This window comes from Rousettus aegyptiacus, unplaced genomic scaffold (genome assembly GCF_014176215.1).
Source record: "Rousettus aegyptiacus isolate mRouAeg1 unplaced genomic scaffold, mRouAeg1.p scaffold_m13_p_3, whole genome shotgun sequence".
Taxonomy (NCBI): Eukaryota; Metazoa; Chordata; class Mammalia; order Chiroptera; family Pteropodidae; genus Rousettus; species Rousettus aegyptiacus.
In genome coordinates this window covers 34,917,360-34,933,705 of record NW_023416306.1, presented here as the reverse complement: position 1 = coordinate 34,933,705, position 16,346 = coordinate 34,917,360, and the positions used below count along the sequence as shown (strand labels likewise).

At 40.4% G+C, this 16,346-nt stretch overlaps 1 protein-coding gene across 6 annotated transcripts in view; it reads right to left on the bottom strand.

Moving 5' to 3' along the window:
* Positions 1-16,346, bottom strand: part of FRMD3 (FERM domain containing 3) — a 274,804-nt gene that overhangs the window by 105,987 nt on the left and 152,471 nt on the right. For all 6 annotated transcript variants that reach the window (XM_036218191.1, XM_036218188.1, XM_036218185.1 and 3 more), the window contains exons 2-3: positions 15,787-15,891; positions 2,502-2,544 (exon numbers count right to left, since the gene is read on the bottom strand). In XM_036218191.1, coding sequence (XP_036074084.1) covers positions 2,502-2,508 — 7 coding nt within the window. In that variant the 5' untranslated portion in view covers positions 2,509-2,544; positions 15,787-15,891. The remainder of the gene's footprint in view (positions 1-2,501; positions 2,545-15,786; positions 15,892-16,346) is intronic.

The following is a 16,346-nucleotide window of genomic DNA, read 5'->3' as shown; positions in this document are numbered from 1 at the left end:
ATATTGTTAACAATAGTTATTTCTTTGGGGTGAGCTTGGAGAGATGAGAAGGAGAAAAAAAAATATTTTAAACTTTTCTTAAATGTTAGAAAATTCAAAATCATATTTAAAAGTGATTTTTTAAATTACTAGTAAGAAACGATAATGTCTTATACAGAGTGTATTAATCAGAACAGCTGACTTCAGCCAACGCTGGGAAACACCATTCCTGGGAACACCCATAATCAGAGGGATCTTACAAGGTCAGGGCCTTGTAAGGATCAGCCATCGCTGGTGAGTTAGATGGGAATGGGAGAAACCATTCCTCCGAGGAATTATGCCCTCGCTGCCTATTTAAAGGCAGAGTATAAAAGGCATGCCCACACCCAAGCAGGTGGCTGTCCAGGGTTCTGCCACTAGATCCTTTTGACAAATTCATGGATGAGTCCCAGGAATTGGACCCAGGTCCTCTGAGTTAACAATATGTAAGTTCTGATTTAATTTTTTCCTAATTTATATTAAAGTTAATGTTTCCAGCACAAATATATAAGAACACAAAAATTCTTGATACTAAAAGACATCATCCACAACAAAGCTATGCTTGTAATCTTGAGAAAATTACATAAATTTGGTTGACTAAAGTCCTTAACAATACAACAGGGGGACTGAGTGACAAGTAAGACCTTTGCCAGTTCCTAGAATCAGTGAGTCACCATGTCTGGTTTAGAAATTAAATTTCACACAATCCTTTTTTCCAGATTCAGATTCCATTTGTCATTAATTGAAATTGGCCAGTAGTCACATGTCAATATTTACACCAGTTTTATAAACACTGTAAATTTTGAGTTGGTGGTTCAGACTTATTAATTATAGAGACAAAGCACTTAAGGGGCAAATTCTTCACAAATTTTTATATTTTTCTTCCACTAAGTGTTGAAATACATCTTACTTTAGAAATAGATTTACATTTCAAAATTGTGTGTGGCCTAAGGAAAATATTTCACGATATTTAAAAACCAAACTCAAAGAACCATTTACTATAAATAAACTGACTGGAAAATTGTCTAAACATTTTTAAATATGTAAACAAAAATATCAAAACTTGGTAGTTAAGGGATAAAAGCTAGACATCTGCTTTGTTTTGATCAGACATGTTAGTTCACTCTCACTATTTTGCATGTCATTCTACACAGAGCTTCCTGATACCTCTTGTCCTGTTACTTATTATGAGATGCTTGTCCCTATTCCAGCCTCGCCCCAACAGCCTGGCCTCTCCAGACTTCCCACGCACACTGCTGGCCTTGTTTTCACCCTACACATCTTCACTGCCACCTCCCTGCAGCACCCATCGCCCCAGCGGCCATGGGTGTTAGCTATCATCTGGCTGTGTAGCCATCTTTTCTGCACTGGCCAGACAGAGTTTTCTCTTGAGACATGGAGAGGGAAGGGGGAGAAATGAGGAGGGGCAGATGAGGAAGGGAGGAGAAGAGAGAGAGAAAGCAAGGGAGAAGGAAGAGTTAAGGAAATGTCGGTTGCTAGCGTCCCATCCATGTTCACTTTCTTTCTTCTCCCACTTAAAAACCCTGCCCGGAATAAGTTCTTTATATTTGGAAAAACAAAAGAATCCGCTGACTTATGACATAATATGTGCTAACCTAATCTCTGACGAGAAACTGATCTATCACCTACATTTCAGAGCCCTGGGAAAGTTGGCGTGGAGAGATAAAGGGATTTCAAGGCAGGCAATGAATTTCTGAGTTGCATTTCAGAAGCCCTCCTCCAAACCATAAATAAAAGCAGGTTGACTATAGCCTGGCATGGGTGACCAGAACAAAACATCGAGCCTCCAGGACAATCAGTCAACACCCCCATCACAATGCCCCAAGTGGATGACCAGGTATTCTAGAAAGAGATTTCCCAGCTGACTTCTCCAAGAGCTCATAAAAAATAATAAATAAATTTTAAAAGGCAGGTCAGAATACCAGAGCTTGAAAGCAATTATGCAAAAAAATATATATATATATTTATATCAGGGAGTTTGAGGTGTGGAAAGGTATAATACACACTTCAGTAAAGTTACCAGCAAGATTTTAGTTTCAAAATATATCTGCTTTTTTCATCTCTGCCCCCAAGAACACACCTCCCACCCTGAACCATTTACTAGCAACCCCTACAATCAGAAGGAACCAGATACATAATGATTATGTTGAACAGATATTTAGCCATCTAATGCCATTCCACCTGTTAGAACATGGAATTTGAAGGTAAAATGGTGGGAAGAGGGAGAAACACAGAAGGCTATAGGAATAGTGACTGAAAGTAGGATCCAGACTAGCAAATAAGAGAGAAGTCACACAGCTCTCTCTGGAAGAGAGAAGCACCCCCCCCCACCGCCCACCCACCCACCCACCCGCAGATCTTCAATTCCAGCCATATCTTCCCTGGCAGGAGAAACTCGTCAAGAAACAGAATCTACCTTTGGACATTTTGTAGCAAACGTGAACCCACATCTTGACACTTACATTTCATTTGCTTGGAGATGGACTTGTTAGGTTCAAGCCAGTGCTGGGGAGAAAAAAAAGCAGAGATTGTGGGTCAAATGGCTGAACCATATGATGCATACTTAATAACTCAAAGGAATTTAATACATTCTTTTTCCAAAGTACAGCTTTGGTTCCCTTAGATATTCCTCAAGGTTCCACCCTCCGAAGACCAACACGAACAATTCAGCAATAATCACACCACAAGCAAGGGTATAAATTACAGAGAATACTACCTGAGTAGCATTTGAGTCATACGGCTGCGAGGAGAAAAGGACAAGGAAGAGAGCATGCACTTAAAAGAGATGTTCTAGTGGCTCCAGCCGACTCCGAGGTGATTCTTTGAGCTCCACTGCTCTGGGCTAGCCACAGCTGGCTAAAGACTGACATGTATGACCTCAACAAGTCATGGTCCAAGACAGCATCAGCATCCTGCTCCCCTTCCAGGCAGCCTTCCATGTTAACCATGGGCCAATCAGACACACAGACAATTCTTCTTTTGTGGTTGGGAGAAACAAATGATGTTAAATATCTCACTTCAGAGGCCGGAGGTCATCGAAAGGGAAAATCAGCTCTATCACAAAACGAAGGAGCCCAAAGACCTGAGTACCCCAGAACTGTTTTACTGACAAGCATATGAAGCATATGAAGCAGACACCGTGCTGGCCCCATGGACAGCTCTCTTGACACCATGTGTAAAGGTCACTTCAACACACTGAGAGCTGAGTAGCTTTTAATATCACTAACCATGATGTTTCCAAAGCCACTTGGGGAATGGCAGGAAGTGTCACTTTATACGCCTGCAGCTTATGAAGACAGTAAGAGGGGTGCCATTAGGTATCCACCAAGCAGTCAGAGAACACTCACTATTGGCATCCCCTGTCCTGCTTGATACCAGAGAGAAAAGAAGCAAAAACATATCTGTGGAGTGCTTACACCTTGCTCCATCTCATTTCTGTCACCCAGGAAGCCTCGAGGTTCTGTATTATCGCTACTGTTTGATGTAATGCATAACCATAAAATTTAATAAGAGCTAGCATTTACTGAATGCTTACTAAGTGCTAGGTGCTAGTCCAAGAGTTTCCATGGGTTATCACTACCACCCCATTTACAGATGAAAAATTGGGGGCTCAGATGTTAAACAACTTGCCTAAGGTGACCCCACAAATCAGTGGTGATGCTAGTGCAGGGGAATCCCAAAGCTTAGGTCTTTATCCTCGTCTATGAGGCCTCCCAGTGGACCAATCTACTCTAAAATGTGTTATTCTCAGTGAACACTCCCTCCTTCCCCAGGAACTGAAAAATTGAGTGGTCAAATCGGTAGTTTCCAATTCAGAGTGTCAGATCTCTGCTATCTTCAAAAACAAGAATAAAGGCCTTTTAACTATTCAATGTCATGAAAAATCTGAGTCTACCATACATTTACTCCTGACATGTTTCCCAAACTAAAATAGCAAGTTTTTTTGCTTATGGCCAAAATTAAATCAATTCATTTTGGGAACCCGGATCTTTTTCCCCCCAATATTTTTAACGTGGTAAAATACACAACATAATTCACCATCCTAACCATTTTTAAGTGCACATTTCAATGGTAATAAATAAACTCATAATGGGATGCTACCATCACTACCATCCATCTAGGACCCTTTTCATCTAATAAAGCTTAAACTCTGTAACTATTAAACAATAACACCCCATTTCCCTCCCTCCTCCTGGCCACTGGAAACCACTATTCTATTTTTGATTCTTTCCTTCTACTCAGAAATTACACTTGTCCTTTACATAGTTATAATGGAACAGTGGAAATTGTACATAACTTACTAGTTATATAACCTTATGCAAAATGTTTAACCTCTCTGTGTCTCTATTTCAAGAACTATAAAATGAGAATAGTAATAGTACCTACCTCATGCAGTGGTTGCAAGGATTTTTAAAGTTAATAAAAAGTGAATAAACCTAAGACACTGAAACAATGACTGGCATGTGAAAATTACTCAGTAAATGTTTGTTTGCTGATGCTGTTGGTGTTTCTTAACAAGTACAGTTTAATTGGTAGACCACATCTTTCAACATGGGACTCCTGGAGAATAAAAAAAGGGAGCTTCTGGTGAAGTTACGTTTCTAGAAGTAAATAAGACAACTTAGAACTAAGGCAAGAAAACAAGTAACAGCAGCCAGAGATCAATGTCTATTGCCACTGTATCACAGTGGAGAATCATCAATCGTTTTGCCAATAAATTCTGAAATGTAAATATGTTTTCAAAATTCTCCTTTGAACTCCTTAGTCCTCAGCCTAACTTCAACCTACCTCTCCGCCTCCTCTCTGCCTCCAGGAATGACAGGTAAGTTTCATTCTGTGTGCCCAAGCAGTTAATCGGTGGTCATCTCCCATGGCTGAGAGGATTTCAAGACTAGATAAAGGCTCAGTGAGAATGAGTGCCATGATGGATTGCCTACTTCTGCCACAGAGGGGTAGGGACCATTAGTAAGAGAGCCTTAAGCCAAGAAAGTATGGGTACCTCTGAACTATGGTATCATACAATTCATGTGTTTTCTTTTTTAAATAAAAAGTACAAAACGCTCTCATGTGTTTTCAAAGAATACATAATAAGCATGTAAATGTATTTTTAAAGATCTAAAATGATACACGCTAACTGATACCAGTGACGGCAACCGTAATTTAGTAGTATTGATCAAAGGAAATGATGACTTCCATTTTTTCTATGATGTTTCATCTGTGATGTTTTAACTCAAGCTTTTTACATCTATTGGTGGATTCCATGAATAATTTAAAAATCAATTTTAAAAAAAGGAAAGAAAGCTAAGCTCTATTCAGAGGATAAAGGTAAATTTCATGTAATTTAGACTCAAGAGGAAGAATTTCATACTTAACAGACAGACACTGAATCCAGCTAAGTACCAAGGGCTGACACTGTGGTTCAACTGAGGAACCAGCAGGCCTGGATTTGAATCCCAGCTCTGCCACTTACTACAGGTGTGACCTCCAACAAGTCCCATTTCCTCACAGCACCATTGTGAGGTTTAAAGGGTTAATTCATTATGAAGCCCTTAAACCAGTTTAAAGCATAGCGAAGGCTCAATAAACACCAGCTGTTCCCATCTTCACATTCGCCGAGAGACCCCCAAGTTGGTGCAAAGGCTTCTCTTGATGAGCCCACCTTTGTCATTCTCTTCCTCTCACCCCTCGTACCCTCACCTGCCCTCTCCTTTACGTGAACAGATAATTCACCTCACTTTTCTCATTCTTCCTTTCAGAATTATGAGTCAGGCAATGGAGTCAAGTCTGGGGGTTGGGGGGGGGTGGGAATCACCCCCACAATGTACTTGGTAATTAGATACAAAGCTGAGAACATTTACTGCATCGCTATTTTCCTTTCAACTGCTACTTGGAATATATACTATTTTTTTTTTAATTGTTTCCTTACTGGAAACTGATACTCCCTAAGGTATGCAGGAAAGAAAGTCTGCCAACCAAATATCTGAATTTGTGCCTGGTTTACTGTAACTGAAACCTTCGTTTCCTCAATTCTCATTTAGATAAAAATTCCAAAGACTAAGGGAGCCAATCATCGATTCTACCTAATGAGTTCAGGGAGTATGATGAACCAGAAGGAGGCATCCACAGCATGATGTGAAGGTCACAGGAAGGTGTCTGCAGAGATGTTGCCAGGCTCTTTCCGAATCCCCTCGGATGCCCTTTCCCTTCAGTTATACAACGGTCAGACTCCTTTTAGGGAGGCTGCCCTCAGGTTGCTAGAGTCCATTGCAGGGGAGAGAACTGAGCCTCCCCACAGCTCTTTAATAACGGATGGCTGTGGGAGGATAAATGGCTCTGCTCCCTCGTCCGGAACAAGCCTAAGGCAGAACTTACACTGTTCCGGAGCTGCTCTGTGGGACTGAGCCCACGTTACCCTCTGCAGGGCTTTGCCCCACATCACACGCTCGCATGGCTTCCTTCTCTCCCCTGTCCCATTCCCCGACTCTCCTACAAGTCTTTCCCTGGGAACATTTCCCAATCCAACTGGAATTTTTACCTCAGGATCTGCTTTCTGGGAACTGGACCTAAGACAGCCTCCCTAACACTCCCTCCAAAACTGCCCTCCATGATATTTAAAACCCTTCCCTTAGAGGTTCGTTCCTTTTGCCTTAGATTTGAACCCTGGTAACTTTGAGTCTCTTGTGATAGGTCCCAATTTAACAGGGTTTTCAGTATTGACAATCTAGCCTGGCCACATTTCAAGCCATTTCTTAGAACAAATTTATTTAGATTGATAGCAGCTTGAAGAAAAAGAGTAGATGGAAACTACATGAGGGAGTAAAAAAACAGATGATAAAGCCCATAGGCCCCGATTTCCTTATCTGTGACCTTGGGGTCGGGGTAGCAGATTCCAGGACCCCTAAGATTCCTCAGCTCTCAAGTTCTGCATTCCATGAACCTGCAGGATGAGAACACTCACTGCCAACAAATGTTTCTTCCTTTTTAATTTTGCCAGGCCAGGCTGTCTAGCCCTAAGACATCATTCTTCTCTACCGCATCGTAGAAATGGTGTGTTTCTTTTGTACTTTCCAATTTTGGCTTGCTCGAGGAAAAAGAAGGTGGGTATGAAGTGGTGATTTGTGACTAAGTAGATTGATTTTTAATTTAGTAGCTAATATAACAGTTATCTTCAAATGTTAGGCTCTGTTGACATTGATTCAGCCTATGATTACAGAATAAATGACACACTTCTATGTTATCTTTCTCAAAACCCTTAGTGCCCTAAATAAGAATCTTTAGCCCAGAGAAATGTGTTAAATAACCAATGGGGCTTTAAACAAAAAGAAATGCACCTCCCCCAAAACCAAAGATTGCTTTTCCTCTCAGGAGTAACCAGACACAAAATCTGACCAACTCCCATCATAGCCCTAAAAAGATGTCCTGATTCTTGCATCCCACCCGGACAAAGCTTCAGAGTACCTTAGTCTCTGCATTATCTAGACAATTTATGCCATTTCTAGGCCTTTTGGGCTTTTGCTGGGGAAAAAAAGAATGTCATCTGAATGACTGCAGCCTTAATAGTGTTCTGGATAGAAAAGTTAGAGCTAGACCCTAATTATTTAGCTACCAATCACAATGGTTTCCATTCCAAGTTTGACAAAATCTATGACACAATAGCAACAACAACAAAAATATCTGTAGGTCAAGTACACTTAAAAGTTATTGTCCTTTTAGAATCAATCTATGTAAGAAAACCTTCACTGCTTTCGTGTAGTGTTTTTTACTCCTTTAGCCATAACTGCTTTTGCATCCTTGATTCTCGGGGATGAGCAAAATAAAAGTAACAGCCAGGAAAAGAAACACTGTAGGAAACAGAGGCAGAAACAGGAAGCCTAAGAAAGCATAAGCACCATTTTTTTCCCTAAAGAATGAGATAATAAATATGTGAGGCATCATAGTCCATATGGTCTGTGACAACTATTCAACTCTGCCATTGGAAGATTAAAGCAGCCACCGACAATACATAAAATACAAGTTCCAATAAAGCTTTATTTACAAAAACAGATGGGAGCCAGCCTGACCTTTATGTTCCAATCCCTGTTCCACCCTAAAAAATCCTTAATGTACTCTTAGAAAAAAAACAAAAAAACCAAAAACAGTAGTAGTCTGAAACTGCAACAGGGGTTGTAAAAACATTCATTGCTTTTTTCAAGTACACTAGGATACCAAAATGCAATCATAAGGGAAATTATAAAATTCCTTCAAGCTTGTTACAGTAGAATTTGCCAGTCTGTAACATTTGCTATCAAGCCAGATAAATTTAACATTGTCGCCAAACTATTCTAAGGTCAAAGATCTTCTAGTTGTCAGACCCACTGACTTTCACAAACTAGTTAAAGCATGAAATAGTAAAAAGATCAGTTGCACATGTTGATAATATGGACTAATGCATTTACACAACCCTATAGCATAGGTATTATTAGCATCCTCATTTTACAGATAAAGAAATTGAGGCCTAAAGAGTCTGCTCAGTGTCCCACAATCAGCAAGTGGCAGGGACAGGATTTGTCTCAGTCTTGCTGGTGCCAAAGCTCTTAGCAATTACGTCCTCTGATTCTCCTTCCTTCTTGATGTTTGAAACTGGAGGCATTCTCCTTTAACAAATGAATAACTACCCTTGCTTCCAGAATGTCTCTCTCTCCCTCTCTTTCTATTCTTTCTTCTCTGTATGCTCCTGGTCAGTCTCCTTTCCTTCTGGATCATCCTTTAAAATATGGATGTTGTTTAGCTTTCAGATTCTCCTCTCATTCTATATTCTCCCTCATCTCTGCAATTTATTCTCAGGGCTTTGAAGTAGTGAAGACCTCGGGGGCTCCAAAATCTCTATCTGTGGCCTAAACCTCTTCATTAAGTTTCAGGTCCATATTTGCACCTACACGCTGAACATCTCCACCTCAACATCTCACAGGCTCGACAAGTCTAAAATGCACCACCTCTCTCCCCAAATCCACTCTCTTTGTACAGTTTATCTGGCAAGTGATTCCACTTGCACTCGGAGCCCAAAGTGGCCATATAAGAAGTCTGAACACTCTGCTGGAGAGGCCATATGGAGAGGCTCTGAAACCACATGCGGAGGGAGGGGGCCTCCGAGCTCTGCCTTCCAGCCATCCCCATCAAAGCACTGGGCATATGAATGAAGACATCCTGGGCCCCCAGACCAAACCAGCCAAACACCACTGAGTTGGTCCAGTCAACACCATGTTGAGCAGAATGATCACCCAGCTGAGACCTGCTCAAATTCCTGACCCACAATCTCATGAGATACATTAAAATTGTGTTGTGTTAACCACTGAGTTTTGGGGAGACTTGTTACACAGTAATAGATAACTAGAGCGCTCACTTTTTGATACAAACTGAATGTTTGTGAACCCCTCAATTCACAATGTTGAAGCCCTAACCCCCAATGTGATGGTATTGGGGGGGGGGCGCTCTGGGAGGTAATTAGGTTTAGAAGAAGTCATTAGGGTGGGGACGCCATGATGCAATTAGTGTCCTTACAAGAGAAAGAGACCAGAGCACAAGCACTATCTCTCTACCCCTTTCCATGCCCCCCACGCCATGCGAGGACAGCCTCTTCTAAGCCACAGAGTCTTCACCAGGAAACAAATCTCTGGGCACCTTGACCTTGGGCTTTCCAACCTCTAGAACTATGTGATGTAAATGTCCTATTTAAGCAACCTGTCTACAGTGTTTTCTCTTAGCAGCCTAAGCTGACAAAGACACTCATTATTACCTTCCATGCATGTAACACATCTTTACAATTGAATCTTTGAAAGACATCTGCTGGAGCATGCATGAAAAAGAAATAAAAGTCTGCTTCACACTGTCATTTCCTAGCCTATATTGTTTTTACTTCTCCAAGTTATCCATCATAGTTACAGTCTTCCCCCTTCCCAGCTTGACTTAAACATTGTCTTTAAAGCTATTTTGAAACTTCTGAACCTGCTGGTCTCCAGTCAGCTCTGATGTTCTTGCCTGCTGGAAGCACTCCAGCGAGCGCTTCTCTAACTAACGTTGGCACTTAACTCTTACCTCCCTAATTAATTTCTATTCTCATCTGAACTCAGCCCAGGAGGTTCTCACCTCCTAACTCAAACTGGGATAAAATGGCATTCTCCCAGCCCCACTTATTCTCATGTCTGCCTTTAGGCCCAAACAAGATAACCAGTTCATGTGTTTGCTCCTCCCTCCACTAAAATTGTGACATACCAGTCGGCTAAGTGACTTCCATATAGCAACCTGTGTTTACTAGGCATCCCATCTCCTCCCAGGAGGGCATCAAGTATAGACAGAGTTGATTATGAGGGATCATTTTAAATACCAAGTTCTGCTTTCTACCGAAGGAAGCAAACAATGTCCCCAAATCTGTCAGTGTCAATACCCTGAGCCACAGCTGAACTACTAAACACTATATCCAGTTTCAAGCTATGATGATAGTGCTGTGTTCCCTGTCTTCCAAGTGCCCAAAGCCCTTGCCCGCAAAACCAAGTTACTTGTCCATAGCCCTCCTTGAACAGGTATCTAAACAGTCTGGATTCTTTAATACCTCCTGAGACTTAAAAACAAAAGAGGACTCATTAAGCAGATGAATCCTTGACCAGTGATTTGTGGCATTAGTATAGTCCTTCTCTTCCGTGCAGGGCTGCCCTAAAACTTAGATACCACTCTCATTCCTAGTTACGAGCATCTGTGAAGCAATTGTCTCCAGGAGCAGGAAACAGCCTTTCAATGGCAGGAGCAGCTGGTGGGACATAATGCTGTCTGGCTTCCTGGCAGCATCCCCAGAGCGAAACCTCAAATCGTTGGGCCTGTCTTTATTCCATTCTATGTCCTTCCCAAAGGTGCCTCTAAAAAAAAAACCAAATTGCTGTAACGTAGAAAATGTCTTTTCCCATTATTAATAAAACTCACTGATAGGTTTGTCCTTTCTGGCTACCAACATAAAAACCTCAGGGCTGTAATTGCATTTGGGAGAGGGAGCCGTCAGGGTTCAGCATGTCCTCACATCCACGATTTCCTAGGTCACCCTATCAGAAAGTATGTCCAACGGCCACATGACACACAACACCCTAAGACACGGGTGCTTGAGGCAATCGCCCCAGGGATATGGATTTCCAAAGCGAATTTGTCATCTTTGGCTATGAGTCAGAAAGGTCCTTTAGTTAAAAAAGTCAATGACAGTGATATAAGTGGGTTAAACAGCGGCTTAGAAATAAGACAGTTAAAATCAAAAGCACTGAGTCCAATCTCCCTGCAGACTCTAAACTGACCTCTTTCCACCAAGTCCTGGTATAAGACCTCCTCTGGCTGAGCTGGGAGTGGGTTCCCAGTTCTAAGGCACTGGAAGTGACTTGCCTAGCTGAGTTGAGAAAGAGGAAAGGGTTAAAGAACAAGAAGAGAAATCCAGGATAATGGACATCACAAACCATAGCCAGAAAAACTTAGAATTATAAAATCCAACTATTTCGAAATTGCAACTTTCCAAAGAGAAATTACCCAAACACCTGAACAGAAGTGGGAGAAAGAATATGCCACATTTAAGAAAAAATACCTGGACTACTACGTTCTTCTTCTGGAATTATTTCTTCCAAGACTTCTAAACTTACAGTCCCAGCTTTCTCTATCAGTAAAAGGAGGAGAATGCTACCCACCTTTTCTCTAGGGGCAGGCAACGGAGATGATATGAGTCCTTCAGAAGACAAATGTGGTCAAAACTCAAGGGATTTTTATTGACCAGTATTCAATCTGCCCCTCCGTACCTCAAATTTTAAAAATAATAGAAATTCTGGTCCCTTGCCATTAAAATAGCAAAAGATAGTCATTTACTGACTCAGTCCTCACCACTCTCAGAGCATATGGGGCATGAGACATCTTGCGAAACATATGGTGTTCCAAATGTAATAGTGCTAAATATTTAATATTCCACAATGGTTTACCGTAAATCAAGTTGTGAAGAATTGTAGGCAAACCACCAACTCCCACAGCAGAGGTAAGTTCCACTTTAGCTTTCCTAACCAACTTGAATATCTGTTTTTTAGACTTCAATCCAAATAATTCATTGGTTTTATTTTCCATTGAGAAGTGCACAAGCTGGTAAAAAAGAAATGCTGGTCAATTAATCTCCACTTAACGCTCCCATATTAGTGTGTCTTTGTGCCTTTGAGCCCATTTTTCTAATTATCTAAGGTTCACTCGCCTATTCTCTCCCCAAAGACAATAATGGCCATCTGCCTTTAAAAGAAGTTATTAATATTTCTGGGTTTGGCCCTATTTCCTCATGCAATTGCCTCACTTAGACCTAGCCAATGCATAGTAATCATAATAATAAAACTTAACATTCCATGTACTCAATAAAATAATTTATTTAGCATTTACAAACCTTATCTCTAATTCTCAATATCAACCCTATATGTAGGTATTCTTATGTTTAAACAATCGGGATAGAAACTCAGAGAGGGTCAATACCTTGATCAAGATGATACAGCTTACTAAGCAACAGAGATAGAATTTAATTCACATTTTTCTGAATACGAAGTCCATGCACTTTCATTGCAGCAACTGCTCTGCAACCCACATAGAAGCTAAACTCACACCAGAGCCTCAAAATCAAAAGGCTATGTAACAGCTTTATGAAACAGGGGGAAAACCTATTCAGGCAGCCCGCTAAGCAATTGAACAGATATGTCAGATAAGATAGCTTTGTTTTGGGGTAATTTGCATTTTTTCCACTAATTTACTACCCAAGTCTGGACACTAAAAATTAAGCTAAACCAAGTCAAACTATAAAGAACAATGAAGCTCATCAACTTAAAGACTTTTTTTTTAATTTAAAAATAATTTTGAAGGAGACTAACCTTTGGGTGGTGAGCACAAAATGCAGTATACAGATGATGTATTATTATAGTGTACTCTTGAAACTTATATAACCTTGTTAACCAATGTCACCCCTATAAATTTAATTTAAAAATAAAGATTTCCTAAAAGCTGTAAAAAAATAATAATTTTAAACATAGAAAACTTGCAAAGATAATATAATACAACCTCAACCCATTTTCCCCTAATGTTAGCATCTTAAATAACCATAGTACAATTATCAAAATTAAGAGATTAATATAACACAATACTACTAACTAAAGTACAGATTTAATCTGGAGTTCACCAGTTCTCAAAACTACCACTAACACTTTTCTCTGTTCCAGAATCCAACCGAGGATCCCACACTGCCTTAGTTGATGTGTCTCCCTAATCTGGGAGCGTTCCCCAGTCTTTCATTGCCCTTCCTGACTTCAGCACTTTTGAAAAGTATGGTAAATTATTTTGGAGAATGTCTCTCACTTTGGTTTGTCTGATGTTTACTCAAGATTTGAATGAGGTTATGCATGCTTGGGAAGAACACCACAGAGACTGTGTCCTTCTCAGTTCATGATATTAGGGGTACATGATATTAGTATATCTTTTTACCGATGGTGTTAAATTAACCTTGATCTCTTGGTTAAAGTGATGTCTGCCGGGTTTCTCCACTATAAAATTATATTCCCCTTTGCAATGAAAAAAAAATGAAGGAGGAAAGGAGATACTTCAAGACTATGCAAATATCCTGTTTCTCCTCAAAGTTTGGCCCACTAATTTTAGCATGGATCTTGCCCACAACAGTTACTGTAGTATTCTAATGTCAGTTTCCTATTTCTCTCATTCCTTCTACACGAATTAACTGAAATTCTTCTGTAAAGAAGAGCTGCCCCTTCTCCCTCTTTTATTGATGTATTCACTTATTCCATTTATATCAATACGGACTCAGGAATATTTATTTTATTCTATGGATTGTAATGAAATACTATTGTTATTTATTTTTGCCACTCCTATTGTTCTAACTTGGGCCATAGGTAATTCTTTCAGTTGGCTCTGTGTCTTTCCTAAGGTCCCATCTTTTAGCTTTTTGAATACTTCTTTACTTTGTGGGGCCATAAGATGCTTCGGACTCATCTTGTGATTTCCCTAACCTGGTCCTAGAATCAGTCATTTCTGCAAGGAGCCCTTGTTTCTTTTATTGGAGAATGGTATGTAGAAGCCAAGATCTCAGAGCTAGGTATGGTCATTGCTACTGTGGTGTCATTGCTTCTAGGCCATCCCAGTGGACAGAACATATAAATACATGTACATGGACCAGCTCACATACTCACACCTATCTCTATATCTATGTATGTTTTTTAAAAAAACCATGAGTTCATGCTGATATCTGATTCCAATTCTAAAGACTTACTTTATTATTTTATTCAATATTCCCCAAAGATAAAGTCAAGAGAAATAAAAAAGGTTAATGCATTTAAGTAGTTTCAAGCTATTGTCCAGGCAATGGATCAATAAACTATGGCCAATTGCCTATTTTTTGTAAAGTACTTTTATTGGAAAAATGTGAGGTTTTATGGAACGCGGCCACATCCATTGCTTTAGGTATTGTCTGTGGCTGCTTTCCACTAGAACAAAATAATTGAGTAACTATGACAGAGACTGTGGGTTATAAAGCTGAAAATATTGCCTACCTGATCCTTTACAGAAAAGGGTTACTGATCCCTGATCTAGGCTGCATTTTGATTTTTCACTTAGAGGATGGAATGGAAAGAATGTGGATTCAAATTCCATACTTCCTCCAACAATGACTGGCCGCGAGGCCTTAGGCAATCCGCTGACCTCCTCTGCACCTATTTCCTTCTTCCTTGCAGTGTTTTGGGGTAGACTAGAAACCATGTGAGTTAAATCCCTGTCATGTAATAGATGCTCAACTAAATAGTAGCTAGAATTACTTCTGCAGGTCAGCTATTTAAAATTTAGAATGGTTATTTTGCACAAAGATAACCTATTTTCAGTGGTGGTTGGGTGACTAACACAGCCCACAGTGTCTGTTTGGCCCATAGGGATCAGGGTTTGAACCATAATCCTAAACTCAAATACTCACTCCCATCACTTACTAGCTGTAAAAACTTGGGCAAGTAACAACATCTTTAAACTTGTTTCTCTCTCCACAAAAGGGTATTAACTTCATAGGCCATAAGAAGTTATGTCCATGAATGTCTTTATTCCATGCTCCCCAACACTATCAGAAGACCAAAGTTGGGATGGTTGTATCAAAAGTAAAATCAAAAAACGTTAAAATACATGTTCCTGGTCCTAGCCCCAGGAATTCTGATGCAGGAGGTCTAGAATAGGGTCCACACTAAACATGTTTGGCAAACACCTAAGGGGGTTTTGTTGCAGCGTCAAGTCTGGGAACTACACTTAATCAGTAGTAAATGCCACACAAATCTCCTCTGTGACATCATGTCAACCCTGTACCCCCAACAGTGTCCTGTTACCTTCCTCCCACTCAGATAGAGAGTCTCTGCAAGTGCTATGGAAACCCAGAATCTCCTTCTCTGAGCCACTGCATTGCATCCCTTTCCAGAAGATTAAGTCCCACTGGACTCTAAGAGCTAATTAAGGCTCTCCTTGTTTTGGAAGAAACTCTAATTTGTTCCTTACACAGCCTCTTCTTTTTCAAAAAACATACTTTGAGCCTCTCTTCATTGTACATGCACACACACACACCAGGCTGGTCAGTTTCATGTGGTCATAACCATGAGATTGCATCATAATTGCTCTTAGAGAAACCTCTCCACACCCCACAGCCTGAGTGACTCCCCTAAATGGGTCCAGACAGAGATCAGCTCTTACCCGCTGCTTCTCTGGGTCCACATAACGAATGCCGAAGTAGTCCTTCTCCAGTAAGCTGTAGTAGTTGCAGATGTGGTCAATAAGAAACTGCCCTTTGGTCTCCCTCTGCAAAGGAAGAACATTAAGTTTCAGCCAGAGCTTTCCTTACGTGTTCATGCTAAAATGTACCTCATCACCTTGAAAGATCAGTGCTTAGAGAAATGGATTTGCTCACTCCAGTTCCTAGAGAAAAGCTTTCCAAACTCTTTTTACAATCCGCAATAAAAAAAGAAATTTTATGCTGTAAGCCGTTACACACATACCCAAAGGAACACGGAAAAGAGACACCAAATACCCTGCACAAAGGCAACACACTCGAATATATTCTATTTTATTGTATTTTATGCCAGTTAATTTTTCTAATACTATTTATAATTCAGAACACTGATTTCACAACTCCATACCTAGCAGAGACCCATAAACAATTCTACACACAATGCACCTGCCTCCTTGCTCCAATTGAGCCATGTTCACTCAACCCTCACAACAATCCTGTAAGAAAGATGCTGTATGAAAGGTAC